Raw genomic sequence first — 23,079 nt, 5'->3', positions numbered from 1 at the left:
ATTTCATAAAATAAAATATTCACTTTTGGTCTAACCTGTGGTACGTATACTTAATTGTGTGATATTAAGATATCATTAGAGTCCAACCGATTAAACGGCACCGAACAGTATCGGCCACAAATTTCAGCATCGGCATGGCCATATTTGGCTTCTTTCTACTTTTTTCGAATTACTCCCAAATAATTTTTTTTACTATTTTGATTTATTTAATGTTTAAATTATGAATTCTTTGGTTTATCTTATAAAACACAGTTTGATTCTAATACAACAAAACTTCATTATTTTTGCATTACATTAAAGATTTTATTTAAAAAGAACCGATTATGACAAATATGCACAGTTTTGTTCAACAACTTGTTGAAATCTTGAAGATAATGTCACAAAGCCACTCTTCGTTGCTATAAAGTCTATTTCTTTTAAGTCGACTTTTCACAAGGAACATCATTTGCCATAGACAGGAACAGGTAATAACCACTTTGTGCTGACCTGGACATACATATAAGGTGCATGCCAAAGAACCAAAGAACCTCCTGCTCAAGTTTCCGAAGCTTTTATCGATTCACTATCAATATACGAAGCTTGTCGTTGTCCTGATGGGACACAAGTATTTTCCTATTGCCCCAAACTTGCTGCTTCTTGGCAATTGTTTCCTTCAGACGTTAGATAGTACAGGTTCGAATTAAATTTGGTAGTAGGGGAGTATCTCAAAATAAATTATTATCTGCCAAACCACACAAATATATAGCAAACCCACCATGACTGTCAATCCTCGCTTGTCCACTGTTGCGCCGCGTCACCGCGATTCCACTTCGACCGTTTTCGCTTGACGTTGTTGTTACTGAACCACTTTCATCAACAGTAACCACCCACTTAAGAAATTTAACAATTTTTTTGCGATTCAGCAACGAAATGACCATCAAGTCGTCAATGAAAAATGTAACGTATTACTTTTTACCAGTTCTACTATTTTCGAATATTGGTCTGAAAGCTCCTATTTGTTCTTAAAAGAAAATTCGTGTCTAGCTGACGTAGCAACTTGATTGGAGAAAACTGAGTATTTTACTAATTTTGTGATGTTATTTGTTTCTTTTGTAACTGTACTAGTTCACTAAATAAATTTGTTAATGAAAGATTCAGCATCGGCACGGCCGATTCTTTGCGAACTGGTCGACATCGGCATTGGTCAAAAATTGGGCATCGGTTGGGCACTAGATATTATTTTCATAATATATTATCTAATTATATAATATTCGCTGCCTTCCCTTGCTTATTGATGCCGGTAATAGCTATGCACCACGCTCGGTGCAGAAGCGTGGACGATGTCAACATTTGATGAGACGGCACTAGGAGTTTTCGAGAGAAAGGTTTTGCGGAAGATTTATGGTCCCTTAAACATTGGCAACGGCGAATACCGCAGACGATGGAACGATGAGCTGTATGTGTTATTCGACGACATAGACATATAGATGGTATAACCAATTGGCGCCAAACTGGCAGAAGGAGGGATACGTGGCGCGCTGTTTTGGACTCGGCTATAACCGCGTAAACGGTGTCTACGCCAGTCAAGAAGAAGAAGAATAGCTATAATCTTGACATAGTCAAATAGTTATAAACTCTCTCCCTTTATGACTTTTCTCAATACAAGACTAGTGTAAGCTTTCTGAAACCTAATATAATATTGATTAAATATTATATTGCTATAATAAACAGTGGAACTTATCTAACTCGAATCACCATAAACCACAAAAAAACTTCGAGAGAGACTTTACGTTATAGAATTTTCATTTAAACATATAATTTTTCAAAAAGGTATAAAATATAGATTTGAACACAGTTTATTTATTTACTTCGCCTTTGTTACATGATTTATGCAATCCATGAGTGTAATACGAGGGCTATATATATTTCTGGCCTAATAATGAAAATAGGAATATTTATCAACGAAAATGGTTTTATTATTATATTATTAAATATTCTCCATCAAGATTTAGATACTTTTGCTCAAACCAATTTTCGAAGCACTTTTTTTGAGCCTTTTTTTGAGCGATTGTCAAATTGAGCGGGATCCAACGAGAACAAACCTTTTTTTCGGCCAGGTGTTCATGCAATATCGAATGTATGCTGGTGGGAGAAATGCATAGGCATGCCTCTATCTGAAGGTATGTTACATGACGGTTTTGCATTATCAGTTCACGTACGGCATCGATGTTTTCTGGCACAACGGCTGTTTTTGGACGACCTTCACGGAATTCGTCTTTGAGCGAGCGTCGGCCACGATTGAATTCGTTGTACCAGTTTTTCACAGTGCTATAGAATGGTGCTTCATAGCCATACAAAGATTTTAGTTCATCGATGCACTCTTGTCGCGATAATCCACGTCGAAAGTTGCGAAAAATGATCGCACGAAAATGTTCACGAGTTAATTCCATTTTTTGGCGGAGATGAATTTTTTAATTCCCTGTAAATAAAACAATTCACGATTAAATGACAAAACGTTCTGAGTGATGTTATGCTACAAAATGTCAAACATTCCAATGGAAATGTCAGATTGCACCTGGCAACACTAATTAAATTAGTGGAAAGAAAGGAAGGAAATTAGTATGAAATTTGACTTCTATTGCCAATGCAAGAGTTAGATCTTCGAGTTATAGAAGTTCGAGGTATGGAAGTTTCACTGTACATCCTAAAAAAATTGTTAATTGTCTAAATTTTTTTAGAGCTAGCTGAATTTTATTTTAAAACAATTTTCTTTTGATATTAATTGATATTAATAATCTCTACTATTTGCATAGAAATTTCCAATCAAATCATACACTTGTGTATCGCGTTCAATGTCATTAGATTGCAAATACGTCAATAACATTTTGAAATGCCACACATTATAATGCAAATAATTGCATGCATTTAGGCGCAATGCTGAAAGTGTTCATTTATGAAATATTTGAATGCAACACATGCAGATTATTTACACTTTTTGCGCATTTTAATTGCTAATAGCTGCATAAAAGGCAGCAATAGCTGCTGATATTTATACAAGAGCTTTATTAACTTAAAGCGCAAAACATTTCAATTAACGCTAATCTCGCTAAGCACTGCTGTGTGTGTGTTTAGTATGCATACTATTGGGCGTTTGAGCGTCGATTTGCAAACAAACACGCATTTACCCGCATATCAACTGCCTTCTGCTATATAATTTACTAAAATCACATATGCACTTAATGAAAACGCGCGCACGCATTCACCAAAAATTGAGCTTTTAATTTTAATAAACATTTTCTATTATTCTATTAGTTTATTTATTTTCATTTATTCTATGCATTTAAACTAAATCAATATACACTTTGCTAATTCAAGGTTTCATGCCGTTAGCTTTGCGGCTAGCGCACAAAGCATATGCCTAGGCGCATTCTACATATTTGCGAATGTTGTATGGACAACAACAGCAGTAATAATAACAACAGCAACACTCACAGCAAACAGCTGTAATTATTTAAAATGTTTAATTGAATAAACACCGACGCATAATTAGCATAAAATTATTATGTAAACAAATGCAGCCGACACAAGTGAGCGCCCATGAGCGCCATCAACGAAAATGCGAAAACAATTCAACATTATTAAAATTACAAAATATGTGGCGGAAAGCGAATTAAAAATTCAAATAAATTTGCCGAACGGCTTTGCCCATTAAATAAATGAGTTTTCACGTGTATGTATGTGTGTGTATGTGCGCTGAGTGCTTTTGGGCCGGATATAAGCGACGAGATTTATTAGCACGCGCTTGTAGGTATGTGTTACATATTATTTGTATTCGTGTTAGTGAAAGTGTGATGCGCAAACAATGGCTGACCTCGCCACCAGCCAGCGGCTGCAGGTGCGCTTACAACAATTTCACTAATACTTTATTTAGCATGTTAAATATTTGGCGGCAGCAACAGCAGCATTGAAACTAACTTTAAACCGGAAAATTAAATAGTTTCATAAATTTGCTGCTAATCAACGACGCTGCTAACCGAATGAGAAAAAAACAAAAATGAACAACGTCAAACCGCTGACCTACATAGTTTATTCGGAGGACCTTTTGGCGTAAAGTAAATAAATTTTTATGCAGAAAAAAACGTATTTATACCAGCAACGAGGGTCGCAAACTGCATCTACGGCATTTAGTTACTTCCAAGCCCAAACTTTTGCTCAGCCAAATTACGTGAATTGCACAAATTGATTTCGTTGAAAAATCTACTCGCGTGCTCGCATTAAAACGAAAAAACTTTTGCCGGAAAAATGCACGAAATGCGCGTGGGTTGATCAAACGCTTGTTGCGCTTCCAGCCATTTGCGCAAACAAACTTCGACAAACAGCTGAACTACTATAACGGACCAAGGTTGGAGTGTAGCTCAAAAAGCATGTGTAACAAACGCGCAAGAACAATGCGAGCTGGCAAGCAGTTACAATAACAAAAGTCAATATTAGTTTGTGCATTTTAGTTTTCGAGCATAAAAAATTTGTGCGCTTTTGGTTTGGTGAGGTTGTTAGTAGTTATGTAACTAGTGCCATTTTCACGGGCCTTGGTCACATCTATTTATAAGCCATACTAAAATATCACAATTTCTTTTAATTCAACTTAATTTTTACTATTCTTCTTCTACTTCTACACATATCTTCTTAAGGTCGAATAGCATCAGTGTTTAGAACGTTTCCCAATTTGAATACGATATCCATCTAGTAGCACCTGTTACAATCAATTCATATTTTAATTCCCTCATTTAACGTAAACTCTTCAAAAGAGCGACTCAAGTTAACACTTAATTTTTGAAATTGGTATTTTCATATACCCAAGGTCAGTTTAATCCAGTGTAGTCATATGTATCAGTCTAATCATATTCCCAAAAAGAAAGATTTCGAGTTCTCAAAATTCCTTAACATCACTAATTCAAGTTCATTTGTTCTCTAAACAAGTTCTTTGTTCTGTAAACAAGTCGCGTAGAAAATAAATATTCGAATGTTTTTTAAGCCCTGTAATAATAATTACACTTGGCCTAAAAGTTATACTACAACCAAGCAAATGTTGTCTAACTACAAATCAATTTTAACTTCACAACAAATTTCGAAACATTTTCTTATCTTTATACACCATTTGATTTAAGTAAAAGCCGAAACTATATAAACTCTCACTATCCTTCGTCCTTTCCGAAAGACGAAGTTTGTGTTTGCTGTTAATATTATTCTTTGTTGGATTACCAAAGGATTCTACCACTCTCCCAAATATTGAACATCTTAATAACAATAATTAATTTAATAATATTAATTTTCGGGCTCAGAAATTTCAGAAAATAGGTTATCTTACTCACCACTTCTACTGCAAATTCCTTCTTTGTAGATTTCTAATTGTACGGGGCAATTACCAATGGACTGAATTTCCTATCCATATCTTACGGAGATCAGCTTCCCCATAATATATTTAGTTATAGTATAGTATATCTGAGTGACACACATTAACCAAATCGAGAGCATTATGTTTTCATTCCTAGAAAATTTTTTTTTTTATTCCCCTACTTATACTTTCTTATCTAATTTTGGGCGTTTACCCATGATTTCATTCACTGAGATAAACAAGTCCCACTTCTCAACTGGTTTATCAAATTACAATTTCGGTAAAATATAAAGCGAAAAAGAGTTGGTTATCATTGAGTATAATTCTTTTTCGAATCAAAAATTGAATAATAAATAAATAATATAAAGAAATTTTTCATCTCTCTTAGTTATAACGAATCATATACGCTTTCCGATATCGCTACGTGCTGAGATAGTATGAGTTCGAAAAACACCCATATACATTATTATTTTGAAATTAAATTTAACAGAAAGCTTCCTTCTAATGTCAAGCGGCGATTAAATGGAGAGTATAAAGCCTTCTCCATACGATTTTCAGTTTTTTGAGTACTTTTAATATTATTTGCTGAGAGGCGAATACTAGTCTAAATCAATTAACTGTTATGTTTTAAACCCATCATTCTTGAAGCGATGAAAATTTACTCGCTATATAGTTCACGTGATTCACTTGTTTTCACCACAGCGACTACTATGTTGCATTCTAACAGTCACTTTGAATCAACAAAGTCTGCCCTCCAACCCAAATTCATCTATACATATCATATATACGAACATTATGCATTCAATGAGGTTTACATAGAAATTTACGCAGTTTCATCGTTACAGTTGCAAAAGGAAATGCGCAAAATAAGCGAATAAAAAGAAATCTATAGTTTAGAAAAGTGTTCATAGTTTTCGAAAACTATGCACATACATACATACATTTATATATTGCGTGTGAAAGTTCTCTTAGCCGCGGGTATGGAAACCTTGAGCTTTAAACTAAAGCATATTTAAAGTTTTTCGTTGATTTTCGTTGAAACTTAAGCTTTTATATTTGCAAAACTGTAAACTTTGTCATTCTGGTGTGTTTTAGAGCATTTGCATGTGTGCGTCGCCTTTTACCAATTATATTGCACAATCAATTACCACAAGTATTTTCATATATTTTTTTGTTTTTTCTTTGCAGCACAAAAGGAAGATTTTCAATGCCCCTCCACCATTGCGAACGGCAATTATGCTGATCCAGTCACTTGTCGGCGATTCTATCAGGTATGAGATTTGAAAAAATTATCAATTAAATAATTCCTATTATTGATTGTAGCTATTTCCGGTATACAAATAAGTATAAGAATTCTTAAAATAATATACATATATTATTATATTTCAATAGTTTTACATGCTGATATTTTTAGATGATAAGTAGATATTATATCATATTAGCCTACTGAAATTAAATTTACATACTTTATACTTTCAATTTAAAAATCTTCGAGTTGAAAAACTGGTTCACGGAACTTACCAGAACAATGTTGGTGTATTCATAGAGAGCAGTTGATCGAAACTCAATTTTATGAGTGACCGAAATTTTAAATACTAATAGTTGTAAAATATAAAATTGTATTAAAAATAATCAAAATTTATAGTTCCTAGAACACGAGTGATTTCAGCTTTATTCAACTAACGATTATGATATTGTAGATGAATGGATTAGGTTAGGTTGGTCTGTAGGCCCCGCAAAGACCAGTTATGGTCCTTTATGATACCAGAATGGAGTGCCTTCACATGTTCCCTGAGTAGTAGTCATAGTTTAGGATGCCTGCGCCTGACGTGAATTTTAATACTTTATAAGGCTTCACCAACGATGTCTCCTCTAACATATCGTATTGTGGGACCTCTAAGTACCTGCAACGCTGGCTCACTCACGCAGGACAAACGTACAAGAGATGCTCCACTGTTTCCTTGGTGCCGCGCTCTTGACATTTTCTGCATTCCTCCCGATCTGACAGCCCCATCTTATAGGCATGTGCCGCTACTAGGCTGCGACCAGTAAGAATGCCAACCATGGTCCTACAACCCGTTCTATCGAGCGCCAGTAGGAACCTTGTATATTTTTGATCTACCGCTTTGCAAATGACCTTTGCGGTTTTACAACCCGGTAGATCCTTCCAGCGAGATTTGAGTTTTCTTGCCAAGCACCTGTTTATGTCGTCGTACAGAATGTGCATGGGTTTACCGATGTCGATCATGTTCCGTGTGACAGCTGTACACCACTCTTGTAGATGAATAAACTTGAATGAATATCGTACAAGAGGCTTGCATCTGAATCGTTGCAATAATTGTACAATAAGTATAGCACCACCCAATTTTAGATGATAACTAATATTATATAATATAAAGACTTGTAAATGGGCGAAATCGAACTACAACTATGCCTACTTGCCATATTGTATTAATAAGGTTGGGGGAATAAAATAGAATAGCATAAATAAGGATATACATTTGGAAACACATTTGGCTATGTAGACTAATAATAATGATATTTGATAAAATCGGGTCAATACCTCCCTTATATTATGTTCCCACAGACACTAATCCGCGAGGTTAAAGCTGAGGAGTTTAGCTCACTAAACCGCTGGATTTGACCGAATTTCGCCATATAAAAATTAACTACTCTTAATCCTCCTGTGCGACTCTGTTGGTCACATTTGTTTATTCAGATCTGATTTTCACTACAAACTGTCAAAAAAATGTCACAGCTTCAGTCAACAGCTGCGAAGAGTATTTATTTACAGTTAGTAGATGCTGGCTGTTGCAGGCTTTCAGAAAAAGAAGAGTACAAACCGTATAATATTTTCAAAATTTATCAATATAATATTGAATAAATGTACTTGGGAAGATATTTTAAACTAAAGCCAATGGACAATAAAAATTAAATAATTTTTATAACAACTCATAATTTGTGTTTTCATAGTTTCACAGCAGAAAATGCGTTCAAAGTTTCCAGCTGCCAACTGAAGACTTCGAATAGCTACTTCTTGAAGATTTAAAAGTACCGTATTCCTAAATCTTCCTCGTAGTTTTTTATATTTTTTAAATCTGTGTGGAAAAATCTATTAGGCACTGAATATCTCGAAATAATGAAAAGTTGAGCATCACCAATGTTAAGTTAGTTAAACCTAAATCCATTAAAACAGGATTTCGATAATTTTATTGAATATAATTTTTTTGAATATTTGCAAAGTTTATTTTTGTAATTTTACTCTGCTTAATTTTACTTCTTTTTGTTACAATCTACAATCTAACAAATTTCGAATTACCCTCAATAGTAGTTGATCACCACAAAATAACAGTAATTCAATAAATCTTACTGCATTTCAGTGCGTCGATGGTTTCCCTTATTTGAATCGCTGTCCGTCCGGACTTTACTTTGATGATCAACAGAAGTTCTGCACCTTCAAGGATGAAGCGAAATGCGGACCACTCCCAACAAGTAAGTGACATAATACAAACAAACACACACAAACAAGAGTGTTTACTAAAATATAACAGTATATTTTACGATATGCACACACGCAATATAATAAATAATGAATTACGGTAAATGTTGGAAATAAAGCAAATCGAATCAAGGCAGTTTATAGACTTACGAGCATATGCCCAGCGCCTGTGTTTGCATACGCCATTTATCTATACACGCACACATATGTACACCGCATGCATTTGTATGTATTTGTAGGCTATGTGTCCTTGTGAGTGGTGACTTATAAATAAAACGCCAGTGGAAAGTAAGAGATTCAAGAAAGTGTAAAAATACCAGTAAAATATACAATAAATCATAATTGCGGAGTGCAAGGCATCAACTATTTATGTGCCAGTGTACATGTGTGTGTGTGTGTGTGCTTAAACGACAAAAGCGCCTTTTTACCTACTTACACATACGACTATATCTGGCGAATGTGTTAGTAATGTGCAGCAGCTGCTCGGTTTTTAATATGCATACAACCTTATTGGACAATACGTAGGCACAGCAATATAAGAATTTGTATGTAGCGGCGTCGCACAGTGGTACGGTGGTGAAATAAAACAATAATGAAAAAATTTTCAAACTAAATTAAGCAGTTTTGTGACGGAATATTTATGAAATTTAATGATCGTTATATGAAAAATATACTTTAATTTTATCCGGCTTCAAACAGTGTTGGCTCAAATTGAAATTGTAGCTGCTGCAATTTCCTTTTTCACAAAATTCGCTGTGCCATATTCGATGTCTTAAAGTGAGATAGACCATATATCAAAATACACTGCTTCAATTCATTTGAAAAATGTCCAATTTTCTTTTCCTAAAACTGAACTATTAAAAATTTGCAAAAATTTCGAGAATTTTAAGTATTTTTGAATATTCGTATCACACTTTCAGGCTTAATTTCTTTTACTGAAATTGAATAAATTACTTTTATCATTTAATTTAACTTATTATGAGCCAAACTAGTAAGCAAAATATTGAAATGAGTTTAATAATGAAAAGTATTTTTCGAAATATTTTTCGAATTTTTTTTTTAATTTTTTGTAAACTAACCAAAATGTTACTTTCTAACCAATTACTATGAACTTAAATTTCCACTACTTCTTCTACTTCTATTTTCTCTTTTTTTTATTTTTTTTTGCCAACAATTTTTATGAACCCATCCCACTGTGCCGCGCACTCTCACTCTCACAGCAAGTCACCCAACAACGTCTTACGAGTCGAAATATAATTTATTATGCATTTAATATGAAATTGGAAATTGGCCTTAGAGCAAATGGAAATTCGATTAGAAGTGCAGTAGCTAAGACAAACATGCAGTAAAAACAACAACAACAAACAAGCGCACATAAGTATATTACGTCCTTAAGTTTCTTCGTGTATGCGTGTGTGCGTGTGTGACGAATTACTTATTAGAATGTATAGACATATGTGTTGGAAAGACAAATTGGCTACAGCAGCAAGAAGTAGGTGAAGCAAACACACTCACACACACATGTAAATATGTATTTCAGTATGCTTGCATATAAGCGCAGTCACCTCAAGTACTGTACGACAGGGCGTATACGTAACCACTTCAAATGGTAGGCCGCCAGAGTACTGCTTTACACGCACACACACACACATATACATGCAAACAAGCAAAGCGTGTTGTAGTGCTTTAGTAACTGCAATTTCCAACACTTAAAGGCAGGCGAAAGTCTTCGCAAGGGTTAAATACCACAATCACAGTGGGCCGACATTTCACTGAGGAAACGTTTGCTATGCCGACGGACGAGTGCTTGTGGCCTACCCTCGGCGCGTTGAAGGGTCGTTGGTGGCGACACACTTTGGAAGTAAATGTCGCATAATTCATTTAAAGCCAAAACCACACAAAAGCACGCACAGCTGAGATGATTTTATAGCTGATGCACATATGCATACTTGCATATAAGAATACACATACAAAGCTATATACGAACTTTAGCACGCAAACACATGCTTACCTTAGACACACACACACACACACGCACTCTATTTCCCCACGCCACTGTCGGTTAGTTGCAAGTACACGCTTAGTGGCATCAACTGAAATTGCTATCCAGGATTTCGTACAAATCTTGTATGGCTCAGCAAAGTCTGAAATAAAAATTTCAACTCACAGCATTGCAATTGAGTCTTGGAAAATGTAAAATGGAAAATGACACGAAAGCGTAATGCGAAAGCACATACACCAACACATACAAACACTGTGTGTATGTCACGTTTGGAGGCGCAGCCATTGTAAAGGTGCTTACACCGACATATATGCTAAAGCCGAAATGCCAACTAAATGAGATGTCCAAATGGCATAGTGTACTATAGTGTGGCTAGAATAGTGTAGAAATAGCAAGATAGCAAGCAAGCACATGAAGCGCTCGCAGTTAAATATGTCTTGCAGAAACTCTTTCTTTTACGGCCAGCCAAACTTGATTGCCAAAAGAAAAAGAAAAAGTCACCAAAGCGTGCAGTTGACGGCGTTTTTACTGCGATGAGCATTGGACAATTTACACGTTCACTTCACTTTATTATGATTATTGCGCTTACTAAAACACTTTCTTGCCACGTCAGTTGGATTTGCAGTAGCGATTTGGCATAGCAATGCTTTTCGCTGGTATATGCAAAAATCGAAATTAAAAATTTAGAAAAAAAATGAAAAGAAGATAAAGTTAAAAAAAACCCACGCTCAAGCAAATAAAATGGTGAATTTGGGTGGAATTGAACAATAAACACGCTCGCAAATTATAAAAAAGTTAAGAGTAAAATATATCGAGACCTCACCAGCCTTTATGATAATAAAATTTGGTTCAAAAGTCAACATCGTTTTAGCAAACAGTTATATTATTCAAAGCTCGATAGCATAACTTAACGTTTTTGAGATAAGCTGAGAGATTGACGATATACACGGCATAAGTTCAATCATAAGGTCGAAGACCCTCTTATTTAATTTAAGGAAGCTAGGCTACGTTACCACAACGATCCCGGATTTATGGCAGCCCACTGCCTCAACTTAATAAAATCCCTTAAGAATCCCGAGGATTCCATATCCAGTGCTTGGTGGCTAGAGAAGTATAGTGGGATTTGCATCATATTTAGAAAAAGAGTTGCTACTCCATAAGTCGCTATTTGTACAAAGTATAATTTATATATCTTCATTAAAATCAAATAAATGCAGATCTCTGAGAAGTGGGCCAATTTTTAAATTCTTCAAGATTATATAATCTTATTGATATTTCAGGGTTTGAAATGCCCTGTTATTCGAAAACTATTATAGTATTATTCGATTTTATGAATTATGCAATATCGTATGATTGTTCACGGTACTTTCTCATAAGATTCCATCGTCAAAAAAAATATGCCCAGAATCCCGAGTATCCGCGGTGAAAGATGAGACGCCAGAACATGGTCGGTCGGTTGAAAAGAAGTATCTTCCATGACTCTCTATATTTCAATTTAAAGGAAATTGGGCATCTGGCATTATGTTATTGGTGCTTAACCCTTTCATGCGCAATGTTGCCTATAAGCAACATTGTACTTACCGGCTTCTAATTCTCGTTATTTAAATATTTTTGACCAGCGGTTTTTTCAATTATGTAGACCTATGTGTTGTGCATGCTTACAGTTCCTTTCATGAACATGATACGATCTGTGCACGTGTTCTTTCAGTAGGCGTTCTCAACAAAATGAAATTGGAAAAACTCGTTTCGCGGAAAAAGTTATACAAAAAGTGTTCAAAAACATGAAAATATTTTTTTTTTTATTTTAAAAGAAAGTGAACTATATAAATAAGTAAAGATAAAAGATTATTATTTATTGAAAAAAAATGTTCATGAAAAAAGTGGTTAGTTTATTTATAATAATTTAATTTGTGCCTATAAGCAACATCCTGTAATTAATGAACTAGGTTGCATAGGACTTTGAAATTTTTATCTCTTCATATTTGATTTAAGACTAATATATATCTGTCCTGAAAAAAAAGTTAGCTCCGCCCATTTTAATTCGGGCATGAGAGGGTTAAAAGGGTTTTTCATGTCAATACAACTAACCTACCAACCAACCATCAGATTTTATCCGATCTTATTTTGTAGCACGATATCGTCAAAAACAACGCTGTATCTAAATTTGATAAGATAATCCTTGTAGTATGAGTAATACTCACTTTTATTGAATTTGAGTTTGAACCTTTGTTCACTCTAAAAAAATCTCAAAACCGAAATCGCCTACTATATATTATAGTTTGCTCAATTAAGTATTAAACTATAATTTTATATACAATTTCGAATTTTGTCGGCCTTTAGAGGGCGTGACAATCGACTCACCTGCAGTTCTAACTCACTTAGGGTGCGAAGAATAAGTATGTCAAGTTTCATTTAATAAATTCGGTTTGTAACACCAATCGGTTACAAGGCTGATTTCAATCAAGCTTTTCTCAAAGTTTTAAACTCTAAATTCCCATGCGATTGTGTAAAAAATCTTTCAAACAGGTCGAAGAAATATACTACAATGGAGCTTTTATCCGTAATGCAACATAATGTATTGGATCTTTATTGTAACTACATATATAAATTGACAGCACATATATACGTATCTATAAATACATATTTATATATCACTGTAACAATAAAGTGACCATCGCATTAACCACATTTGCAAATTACAGCTAATTTCCAACTTATGCTGCAAGATGTTGCCACCTTCAACAGCTTCTTCTAACCGTTGCCGCTAATAATCGAACTTGAAAATTTGTCAAATTATGCAAAAACTTCAAACAATATACCCCACAGCGTCACGCTAAGAATTCACTAGAAAGTTCGAAAACTCTTTTCAATTTCACAGTTTAATGAACACGTTAAATTTTGAAGCGACGCAAGAACAGAGTGCCTTCGATTTAGTGCAAATGATGCAAAATACTTACGCATAGAATTTTATGCAAATTTGTTGCCATATACAGAGCCACAACCTGCTGTGAGCATATAGAAATAGAAGTTGATTGAGTGTTTTATAAATTTCCTGGAAATAAAAATTTTCACAGTAGCTGTTGAAGAAATCATTCTCGCCAAATCATTAATTATGTACTTTAAAACATTTTTTAAATAATAAATGACGCTGATTGTATTTGATTATTCGTAACAAAGTTGGTAAAATACAATATTTCTAAGTAAAATATTTTATAATTGAAGTGTGCAATTTCTCCCTTTTTCTGCGCTCGTATGAAACCAGAAAGCAATTGTAAGATAAATTTTGAAAGCTAATGAATAGGTTTATACATCAATAGCAATATTAATTTCTTGATATTTTTAAATATATAAATTCGAATTATACCAGTATATTTGTTTTATACCAGTTAGTTCGATTCCCACTCTCCAATGAATTGGTATACATTTTCGAATATTATTATATTATTCGAATATTCGAAAGCGAAGAACCCAAGTGGCAACCCTATTCTACATTTTTTTTATTTTCATTAACTTCGTCAAAAATCCGACATCTTAAAAAATTAGGTCAGTGAAAACATGTAAACGAATTGTCTTCAATGTAGCAAATCTAACAACTATAACAACACTTGACATTAAAACGCCATCTTTTGCAAATTATGTCAATCTTTAGGCCTTTTTAATAACACTAAAATTTATTTCTCTCCACATTTTTGTATTTTCTTAGTAAGAAGCGAACACACGCACACCCCTACTAGCCTATGCGCGTTTGCGCCCATTTGTATGCTAACATATGTCGGCATATGTCACCGTCTGCACTGAGCAATTCATTTAAGCTTTGCATCCTTTCGCTCGTCTGCATATGCTGATGATTGCTGGAGTTATCACTTGTCAACTGCTGACTTTTCGGCTTCATCAAGCATTTATCTAATGTATGTGTATATCTACAGCTATGTACATACAATGTATTAAAATTGCATTGTCTCACATCTCCATGAGTTAGTAGCTAGCAGAAATTGTTTCAACTCTGTGATGTCTAACTGCGAATGCATTAACATTGTTGTAGTTGTTCTATAAAATGTATTTGGCACATGTGTAGGTATGCATCTGTGTATGTATGTATGTATACATTATACTTTGTGAGTATGCTCCAGAAATGCAGCTTTCATTACTATTCATCTAATTCCGGGTATTACTAACCATTTTACGACTTCGATTTGAATGCATACGAAAGTTGGAAGATACCGTAAGTTGGCGTGTAGTGATGTTAAGGATAAATTTTAAGTAAAATCTGAAATAGTAAGAAAATACAAAAAAAAATTTAAAACTTTTTTTTCATTATGTTTTTTGAACGTCTTCATATTAATAATTCCTTCCATTTATAAATTTAATTTTAATTTTATTTTTTTTTTATACACGACAACGTTTTTCAAACATTTTGATATGTAAATGTTTTATGATTTATGGTATCTAATTTATTGTATCTATTAATTATAATAATTTCGAAATAACTTTCTCATTTGCTGATGCTAAAAATCTCTCCGCTTTTACGGTACCAAGCAATCACTTTCTATTTTACAATCTCAATACAATCTACTTAACTGCTGAGGCACTATAAATTCAGGTGTTAACTACAACAACAACAAAATGTAAGTATGTGTTGGCAAAATCATTGCAAGGATCAACAATGTAACTAAAAGGACAACTGTTCTGACCTATAAATGCAAACGCCGATAGGTCACTTGTCTAAGAGTATTTGTCGATATTTATATGTATTTACAAGTGTGTTTAACATAACAACAACACATGCATTTAGTTAAACAACATTAGACTTTGTCAAGCTAAAATTTGCATACATACCGACCTATACATACATATATACTTACACAACAGCTACACAGCCAAACAGCAAGTGGCAATATTAACTCTATCAGCAGCAAGTTGTAACGGGTGGTGGAGAGCGAGAGCGACTTGACGCTCATGCATAATTCAGCAAAGTGTTCCTTTCACTTAACGGAATGCCAATGCAATTTCACAATCACAATAACAATCGTTGCATCGCCTTTGTTGACATTGTTGTTGTTGTTGTTTTCGATATAGTAATTGTTGTTCTCGATATCAATATCGCATACGCTGGAAATGGAATTTGTAAGCCACTGCATGCGGTGCTAAGCAATTACTATAAGAAACAATAGCAAAATAATACAAAATCGAATATAAATTGAAAGCATAATATTCGGCAAAATTAATTAGAAACTGGAATTGTTGCATTTAAAGATTGGTTTGCAAGTAATAGTAGTTTCTTGTATATATTTTATCGAATGTAGCAAGTCTGTTGAGACGCTTCTTATACGGCATGCAACACTGTTACACAAGAAGCAACATAATGTCGATTATATAACGGCTGTTTGTAACGGAACAATATAAGTTCCTCTGCTTATCCGTCAATATAACTGTATTACCTGCAGTTTAAATAAAAGTCAACACTGATTTCGTAAAGTACGTACTGGATCATACCTAAGGGTAGGCTCTCATAATACTTTAAGCTATAACATATCAGCTGATTTTAAAGTCAGAATATATCCGAACTTTACAATAGCTCACCCAACATATTTCATCCATAGAAAGAACATCCTCTTCATTGCATGATCCCACAAGGCAAACCTTTGCCAGGTCTATGTTAAATACACAGTACCTGAAGAAGACTTATGAACAAGTCTAAGCAAGACCTTTTGTTACGTTTAATATTGTAATCCTAAATGGGAAACGGTGCTGTAGCATACTTTGAGATTAGCTAATAGCAAATATTCGCGTGCTGTTTGATCAACGACTACTTTCACAAAAAGTACAAAAGCACAAAAGCTCCTAAGTTTTTATGTGAAAGCACAAAAGCTTCAAACATTTATTTATGAAAGCACAATAGATATTTTCACTAAAATTTTTTGGAAAATTTGTTCATAATACTACCGGCTTTATCAGTGTACATATGTTTTTGTAAACGAAAATCTTTTAATTAAATAAACATTCAAATTTTTTTTAAACCGTGACTAAATCAAGTCTTCGTTTTCGAGTTTTTAAAACCCCAAAAGTTTTCAGCATCCACCTTTCGCGTTATCATATTTCAGTTTATCCCATTTAGTTTACTGTTCATTGAGTTTATAGATAAAATTATTTTAAGTTAAATTCTGGATCCTACCACTATTGAACATCTCAAAAAACATCATTTACATTTTGAGTATTTTTATCTTTTATATTTATCGAGTTGTTTTAGAATTGATATGGTGAGGTCTAAGCAAATTTTTATGAAATAAATAGGTATACTATAAATCATCTTCTAATATCCAACCTGAGACAAAAGTTTTCGAGATGCCAATATTAAGTTTTTATCGGAACTAGAACAAATTTTATTTAGTCAGAACTCCTTCCAAAGTTCAATTCGTCTTTTATTTTCGCACACAGTATGGTTATGGATATCTCATCTAGATATTTGAGGTTATGATTTTTACGAAGCTTTTGGAAATATAAAAATTATTCCAAGAAAGATATTTCTAGAAGTCTTCTGACCAATTGCAATTTCGCTTCCCTTACTACATCTACAACATATTTAAGCTGCGGAATCATTTGTGAATATATCTTTATTTTCCCAGTGTTTGCTTGTATGTATTGAATTATTGTTTAATTTCTGCTTTTCTTCCTGTTTGTGCCACAGTTAGTTAGTAGTCAATTTAATTTCTCTTTTATTTATTTGCGCGCTTCTACTAATTCTCATTTCGTACTTCTTCTACAATTTTGCAGCACCACAACCAGCAACAGATGCCCCGGCTGATAGAGCACAACGCTGCAACACCGAAGAGTGTCAATTGCCATATTGCTTCTGCTCAAAGGATGGCACACAAATTCCGGGCGGTTTGGAAGCGGAAAAGGTAAGTGCAACAACAAAGCAAAAATGAAACAAAACTACATAAATGATAAGCGACACGGTTACGGAATAATAGCTAAGCATACATAAGATTGTATGTATGTAGGTGTGCAACATATGACAACAACTCTAAGCGGCGCCAAGCATTGCGCTATCATATTGTTGGCATTTGCTGGCTATCGCTTGCAAACCGTTTCATAAATGCATAAATAAGCAACCTGACGTCACAGGAGCGCAAGCTGCCACTGTACCGTTCGATTTCCTGCAGCCAAATGTTGCAGCTACACTCTGTTCGCTTGTCGCTCTTAGCAAGTTATGCTCACTGTTTAGTGTATTGCAGATATATTTTATCCGGGAATGCTGGTATTTAACAAATCTAACGGAAATAGTGCAGCAACCGTTGCATATTTAAGTTCCGCATTTCAAAATCGATTTGGTTTCCGTTTTATTAGCAGGTGAATAGATTAATGGAAGAAAGCTACAAATAAGAATTTCAATGAGGATTTAAGAATTTAATATACCACAAAATTATGGTTCTATTGGCCAAGCTAATAGCCAACAAGAAGTTGCTGGAACCGAATTATCACGTTATCTTCACGCCAATGATTTGGTTAAAAGACAGCTTACAATAAAAAATTACAACCCCACAACTTTTCGTTTCATCGCTGTTAATTATCTGTGAGATATACCACATCATCTAACTGCTAACCTACTTAGAAATTAGAAATCATTGAGCACTTAACCTATCACTGAATATCCGAAGGCTAAATAATCTTCTTCGTTGATGGATCCGAAGCTGGATTTGAATATTTTTATACTAATAAATGTTTTCATAGATCCGAACTGGATGAGTGTCCTACTGAGGCTAATTACAGTAAAATTTTCTGTGGCCTCTTTCTATCTCTCTCTCTGTCGTCTTTACCGCTTGCACTCTCGCTCATATTGAACTCTCCTCCGTCGTATCTCCCATTCACTCTCCTCCCTCTCTTTCCTGATTTCTTTCAAACAATTTAAATATTGTAATTCTAATATGGTGTATGTTGGAATGATTTTAAAATCAATTACTTTGTCTTTCCCTCAAATAATTTTCAATGTTACCATACTGCTTCAACAAGACTATTACTGATCTTCTGTTTCTATTGCCAAATTTAGTTAATATTTTAAAGGTGGATATTGTCTCGAAATGTTCATATATAATTTCTTTATTTCTTGAAACTTCCTATATAAATAAGATATAATATAAATAATTACAATAACAACCAGTGAGCAAAACTAAAACTTACAGAAAATATATCTTCTTCAATTTTCATTAAAATGCTGTTTTTAATTTTATTCTTACCGAATCAATAAAAAATAAACCTTTTTATTCAAGCAATTCAGGGTTAATCACTTAAGCTCATTGACTGGTGAATAATACCATCTACAGATTAAGTATTTATTTCGATTGTTTTTTTTTTTCTTTTTATTTCCCACGTTCTTAACTAACATAAAAACTATAATCCTTCTCCAGTCCTGTTTCGTGTTTGTGTACACAATCTTTGTGTGGTGGCAGCGAGAATAAATAACTGGCAGCAATTGACAGCTAATAGTTAGATGGCAGGACAGAGGATATATCGATGTACAAAATTAATCTCTTATTTGTGATTAATTAAGTTATAATTAATAAGTTTCATAAGAAGTAGGAAAACAAAAACTATGATAGTAATGATGGTATAACTAATATGAAGGCATACTTACTTATATACTATATATGAATCGGCACTGGAATGTGAATGGAATGTATGTACATGGCGTATGATTAATGTTCATATAAGTATGCAGTATGAACAGCGACATTTTGACAATTGCGGTAGTCTTCTTTCGTATATGATATATTTATATGTATTTTGTGCGTATTTATCATTTCACCATAATTATTACTGCAGAAATAGCGTAATCTTACCTCATTTTGCTTTCATATACTTATATGTACATATATGTAAATTAGGGTAGTACTTAGTACATTCAAGAAAATGTTTTTTTTTAGAAAGTCGGATTGAAGATTTGAAAAGTTAAAATACTTTATTACTGATGCCTAACAAAAAGTAAAAAAAAAATATTTTGTTTACTCTTCATACAACAACTAAATTCTGCGTAACACCTTACTCAAATCTAATCGGCTCCAAAAATTATATAAAATAAATATTAGCCTCAACTATTGAAGTTTGGGAAATATATCTATTTGTTATTTCACACATTTAAGAACCACCCTATTGCGCATATCCCGCATATACATATATATGTACTTATAGTATATTGCAGGTAAATGATTATGATGCTCTATATTGTACGTACTCGTAAGTACAAATTTTGTTGTTCTTAGTTGTTAGCAGTAGTTTTGATTGAGGTTCTCAAATGCAGCTACTTGCTGCATTACACTTCGCTACACTTAATTATTTTTGGCGCAAAGTTTACCAAAGCAGCGCTGTCGTATCGTGCGTAAGGAGTCGTGTTTGCTGGCAAATTAAAATTCCAATATCAAGTTTCTGCTTTTTCATCATAACAATTTCGGCTTACAATTTTTTACGTGCTTACCGTGGTTGTTATTAGCTGCGCTTAGCATGAGCAAGCTACTTACAAGCTCATCATTTAAATATGGCAAGGCTTACGTGCATAATTCTCTCAAGTGACTGCTTTAGGGTTATTCAGAAATATGTATAATGGCGAACAACTTGATGGTTTTAAATTTTTGAAATTTTATTATTATTATCTAATTCGTGAGGTCGTGAGGAGCATATCCCTAGTAAAATCGTTTGCCAATAACTCCTTAATAGCCTTTTCGCACAGCCAAATTAATTTAATACATTAAGTTTAAAATGGAGAAACCAGTTGTCTTTCGCACAGCCACCTTACTCTATAAACGAGGAGTTGTTATACATTTTTGTATTTATTGTAGTAAAATAAGATTTTTCATGTGTATGGTAAAGCGATCTAAATCAGCGCCTTAATCGAGGAAGACCGGTTAGTTGATCAATTAACCTCTGTGAGGTTAAGCTATAACACTTCACATGCAAATCAATTAAGTCCATTATTGTAATCTATTTGCTATTTGACTAAATTTAAAACTTGGAAATTTGGCACATTTAATTTTGTTTTCTTTTTAAATATGTATGTATGAAGGCTATGAAGGGAGCTAACAAAATCTATGATTAAGTATAATTTCCTTTTGCTCTACAGACATTTGAGTCCATTAATGGAGGCAATTGCTAATTGACTTAATTAGAGGATGGATGAAGCGTTTGTTTTTTATTTCTCCACTAAGATTTTGTTGGGAAGATAATAATAAAAAACTGTATCCATTATATTCTCCCTTTAGGTCATATTTAGGATAATAGTTTCTCAAAATAAAGGACTTGGATTGGTTCCTGAATATAGAAAGCAGAAAATGGATCATAATGTATGGGGTTCGAAACGTGATTTGAACTGTGTTGTTTTTGAAAAGTGTTTTTATACATATTTTGAAATGGGGTTATCCCCCTCAACAAATGAAAAAATGCAGAATACTAAAGAACTGAAAAAAGTAATGTAAAGTTTGTATTAATGACTTATAAAAAAATTTGTGGTGGATTGAGAGAGCATGTGACATTTCTCGGTTTCTTAAAAACTTATAAAGCGGTTTGGAAACGTTTTCAAAAACGATAAAAAGCTTCAGAAATTCAAAAATAAGGTTGCCACCTACGGAATATTAAAACTCTATAGTATAGAACACATTTTGAGCCTGTATAAGGTATTTCAGAAAGCTTTTTGAGATTTCGAACATTTAGAATAACGGAATATTGCAAATTACTTTGATATCTTTACTTTTATATTGTTTTATTCTTGAGAACACATTTCTAATAAATTCTCTTGTCGTAAACTAAAATCAATGAATCAGTTATTGCACTCTCTTTTACCTAAAACCACCAAAAATTTACAACTATCGAATAAAATAGTAAAAGCGTATGACAAAAAATAAAATATCTCGGCGATGATATGCATTATTCTACTCTCCATCTATTCCATAGAAAACCAATCGCGACAACTAAAAAAATTAAGTCGCCTGATATTGCAACCTCAGCTTTCTTGCATATTTTAATGCAGCAAATATACCAACGCGTTGAGCGCTCTATTATTCCAGCAACACACAAACCGCTTTATGGCCACAACCACCAGTCTACCGCTTACAAGTTCAATCTGCAAACCAAAGCTAAGCGGCAATCCACGCGAATGAGACCGTGCGTTCGAACGGTGACTACACTTAAACAGACATACATACATACATTTCCAATCGACCATTAAATATTGCAAGTTGGCGCTGCCACAAATGCGACGAACACGCGCCAGTGTTGCAAGCGACGATTAATGACAGCGCTGTCTGACGAAGGAGTGCCGCAATTCACACCGCAATTTTTTCCTTGTTATGAATGGCAGCACTTGCAGTTCGGAAGCCTCGAGTTTTTCTTACGAATTTCTTTACTCTTTCATGCATTTTTATTGCTATTACAGTGAGCTTTCTCTAATTCTTTTTCGTTTTTTTTTTTGGGGGATTGCACTTCCATTTGCGTTTAGGTTGACAGTTGCACGACGCTAAGTGCAACACAAATCTCTCAATCTCCACTCTCTCTCTCACTTCCCTCACAAACTCACGCATTTTCATAGCATACTTAGCGGCGCACAAGCAGCCAGTCAACCAGCCAGGCCACCAAACACTTGCTCACCAATCGCGCTGATTATATGCTGATGGCGCGCTTTATTTGTCCTGAATTTTGCATAATATTGAATGGCATATTTCAATGTGCGCTTCCGCCACGAAAATAAATCACGACCAAACAGAAAGGAGAAAAAAGTAGGAAAAGTATAAAAAAATGAGAAAAAGAAACAACAACAAACAACTCATAAAAATAATGGATGTGTGAAACGAAAGCGAAACGTATAGCATGGCAACGCTGTGTGTACGAGAGCGCCACAGGAAGCGCATAAAATCAGCAATGGGTTATTTTTATTTGAACGCCAGCGATTTTTCAACAAACTCTTATCATTATTATTGCGTTTTATATTTTCTGCTGTTTTTTTTACATTTTCTGCCATATTTATCGATTCTTTTTGTAATTTCACACAATTTGCGTGCCGAGATTGCTTTACGGTCAGCTGGTGTTTGCATTTATGCACCGTTATAAGCGTTGATTACGTTCGTGAAGGCGGCACAAGTAGAAATCGCCGCTGCTGCATTACTCGCACCACAGATTGTGGATTTAAGTGTCGTTGAATGCTCGATAAGCGATTTATGAGCGTTT

General features: G+C 34.0%; 1 protein-coding gene across 1 annotated transcript in view; it reads left to right on the top strand.

Moving 5' to 3' along the window:
* The window catches only part of Aper1_8 (chitin deacetylase 1), a 75,964-nt gene that overhangs the window by 15,727 nt on the left and 37,158 nt on the right, over window positions 1–23,079 (top strand). The window contains exons 2-4 of the mRNA XM_011190910.3: window positions 6,560–6,642; window positions 8,752–8,863; window positions 17,644–17,771. Coding sequence (XP_011189212.1) covers window positions 6,560–6,642; window positions 8,752–8,863; window positions 17,644–17,771 — 323 coding nt within the window. The remainder of the gene's footprint in view (window positions 1–6,559; window positions 6,643–8,751; window positions 8,864–17,643; window positions 17,772–23,079) is intronic.

The sequence above is a fragment of the Zeugodacus cucurbitae genome, chromosome 5, assembly GCF_028554725.1.
Source record: "Zeugodacus cucurbitae isolate PBARC_wt_2022May chromosome 5, idZeuCucr1.2, whole genome shotgun sequence".
In the NCBI taxonomy this organism is placed as follows: domain Eukaryota; kingdom Metazoa; phylum Arthropoda; class Insecta; order Diptera; family Tephritidae; genus Zeugodacus; species Zeugodacus cucurbitae.
This window is presented reverse-complemented; position numbering and strand designations above follow the sequence as displayed.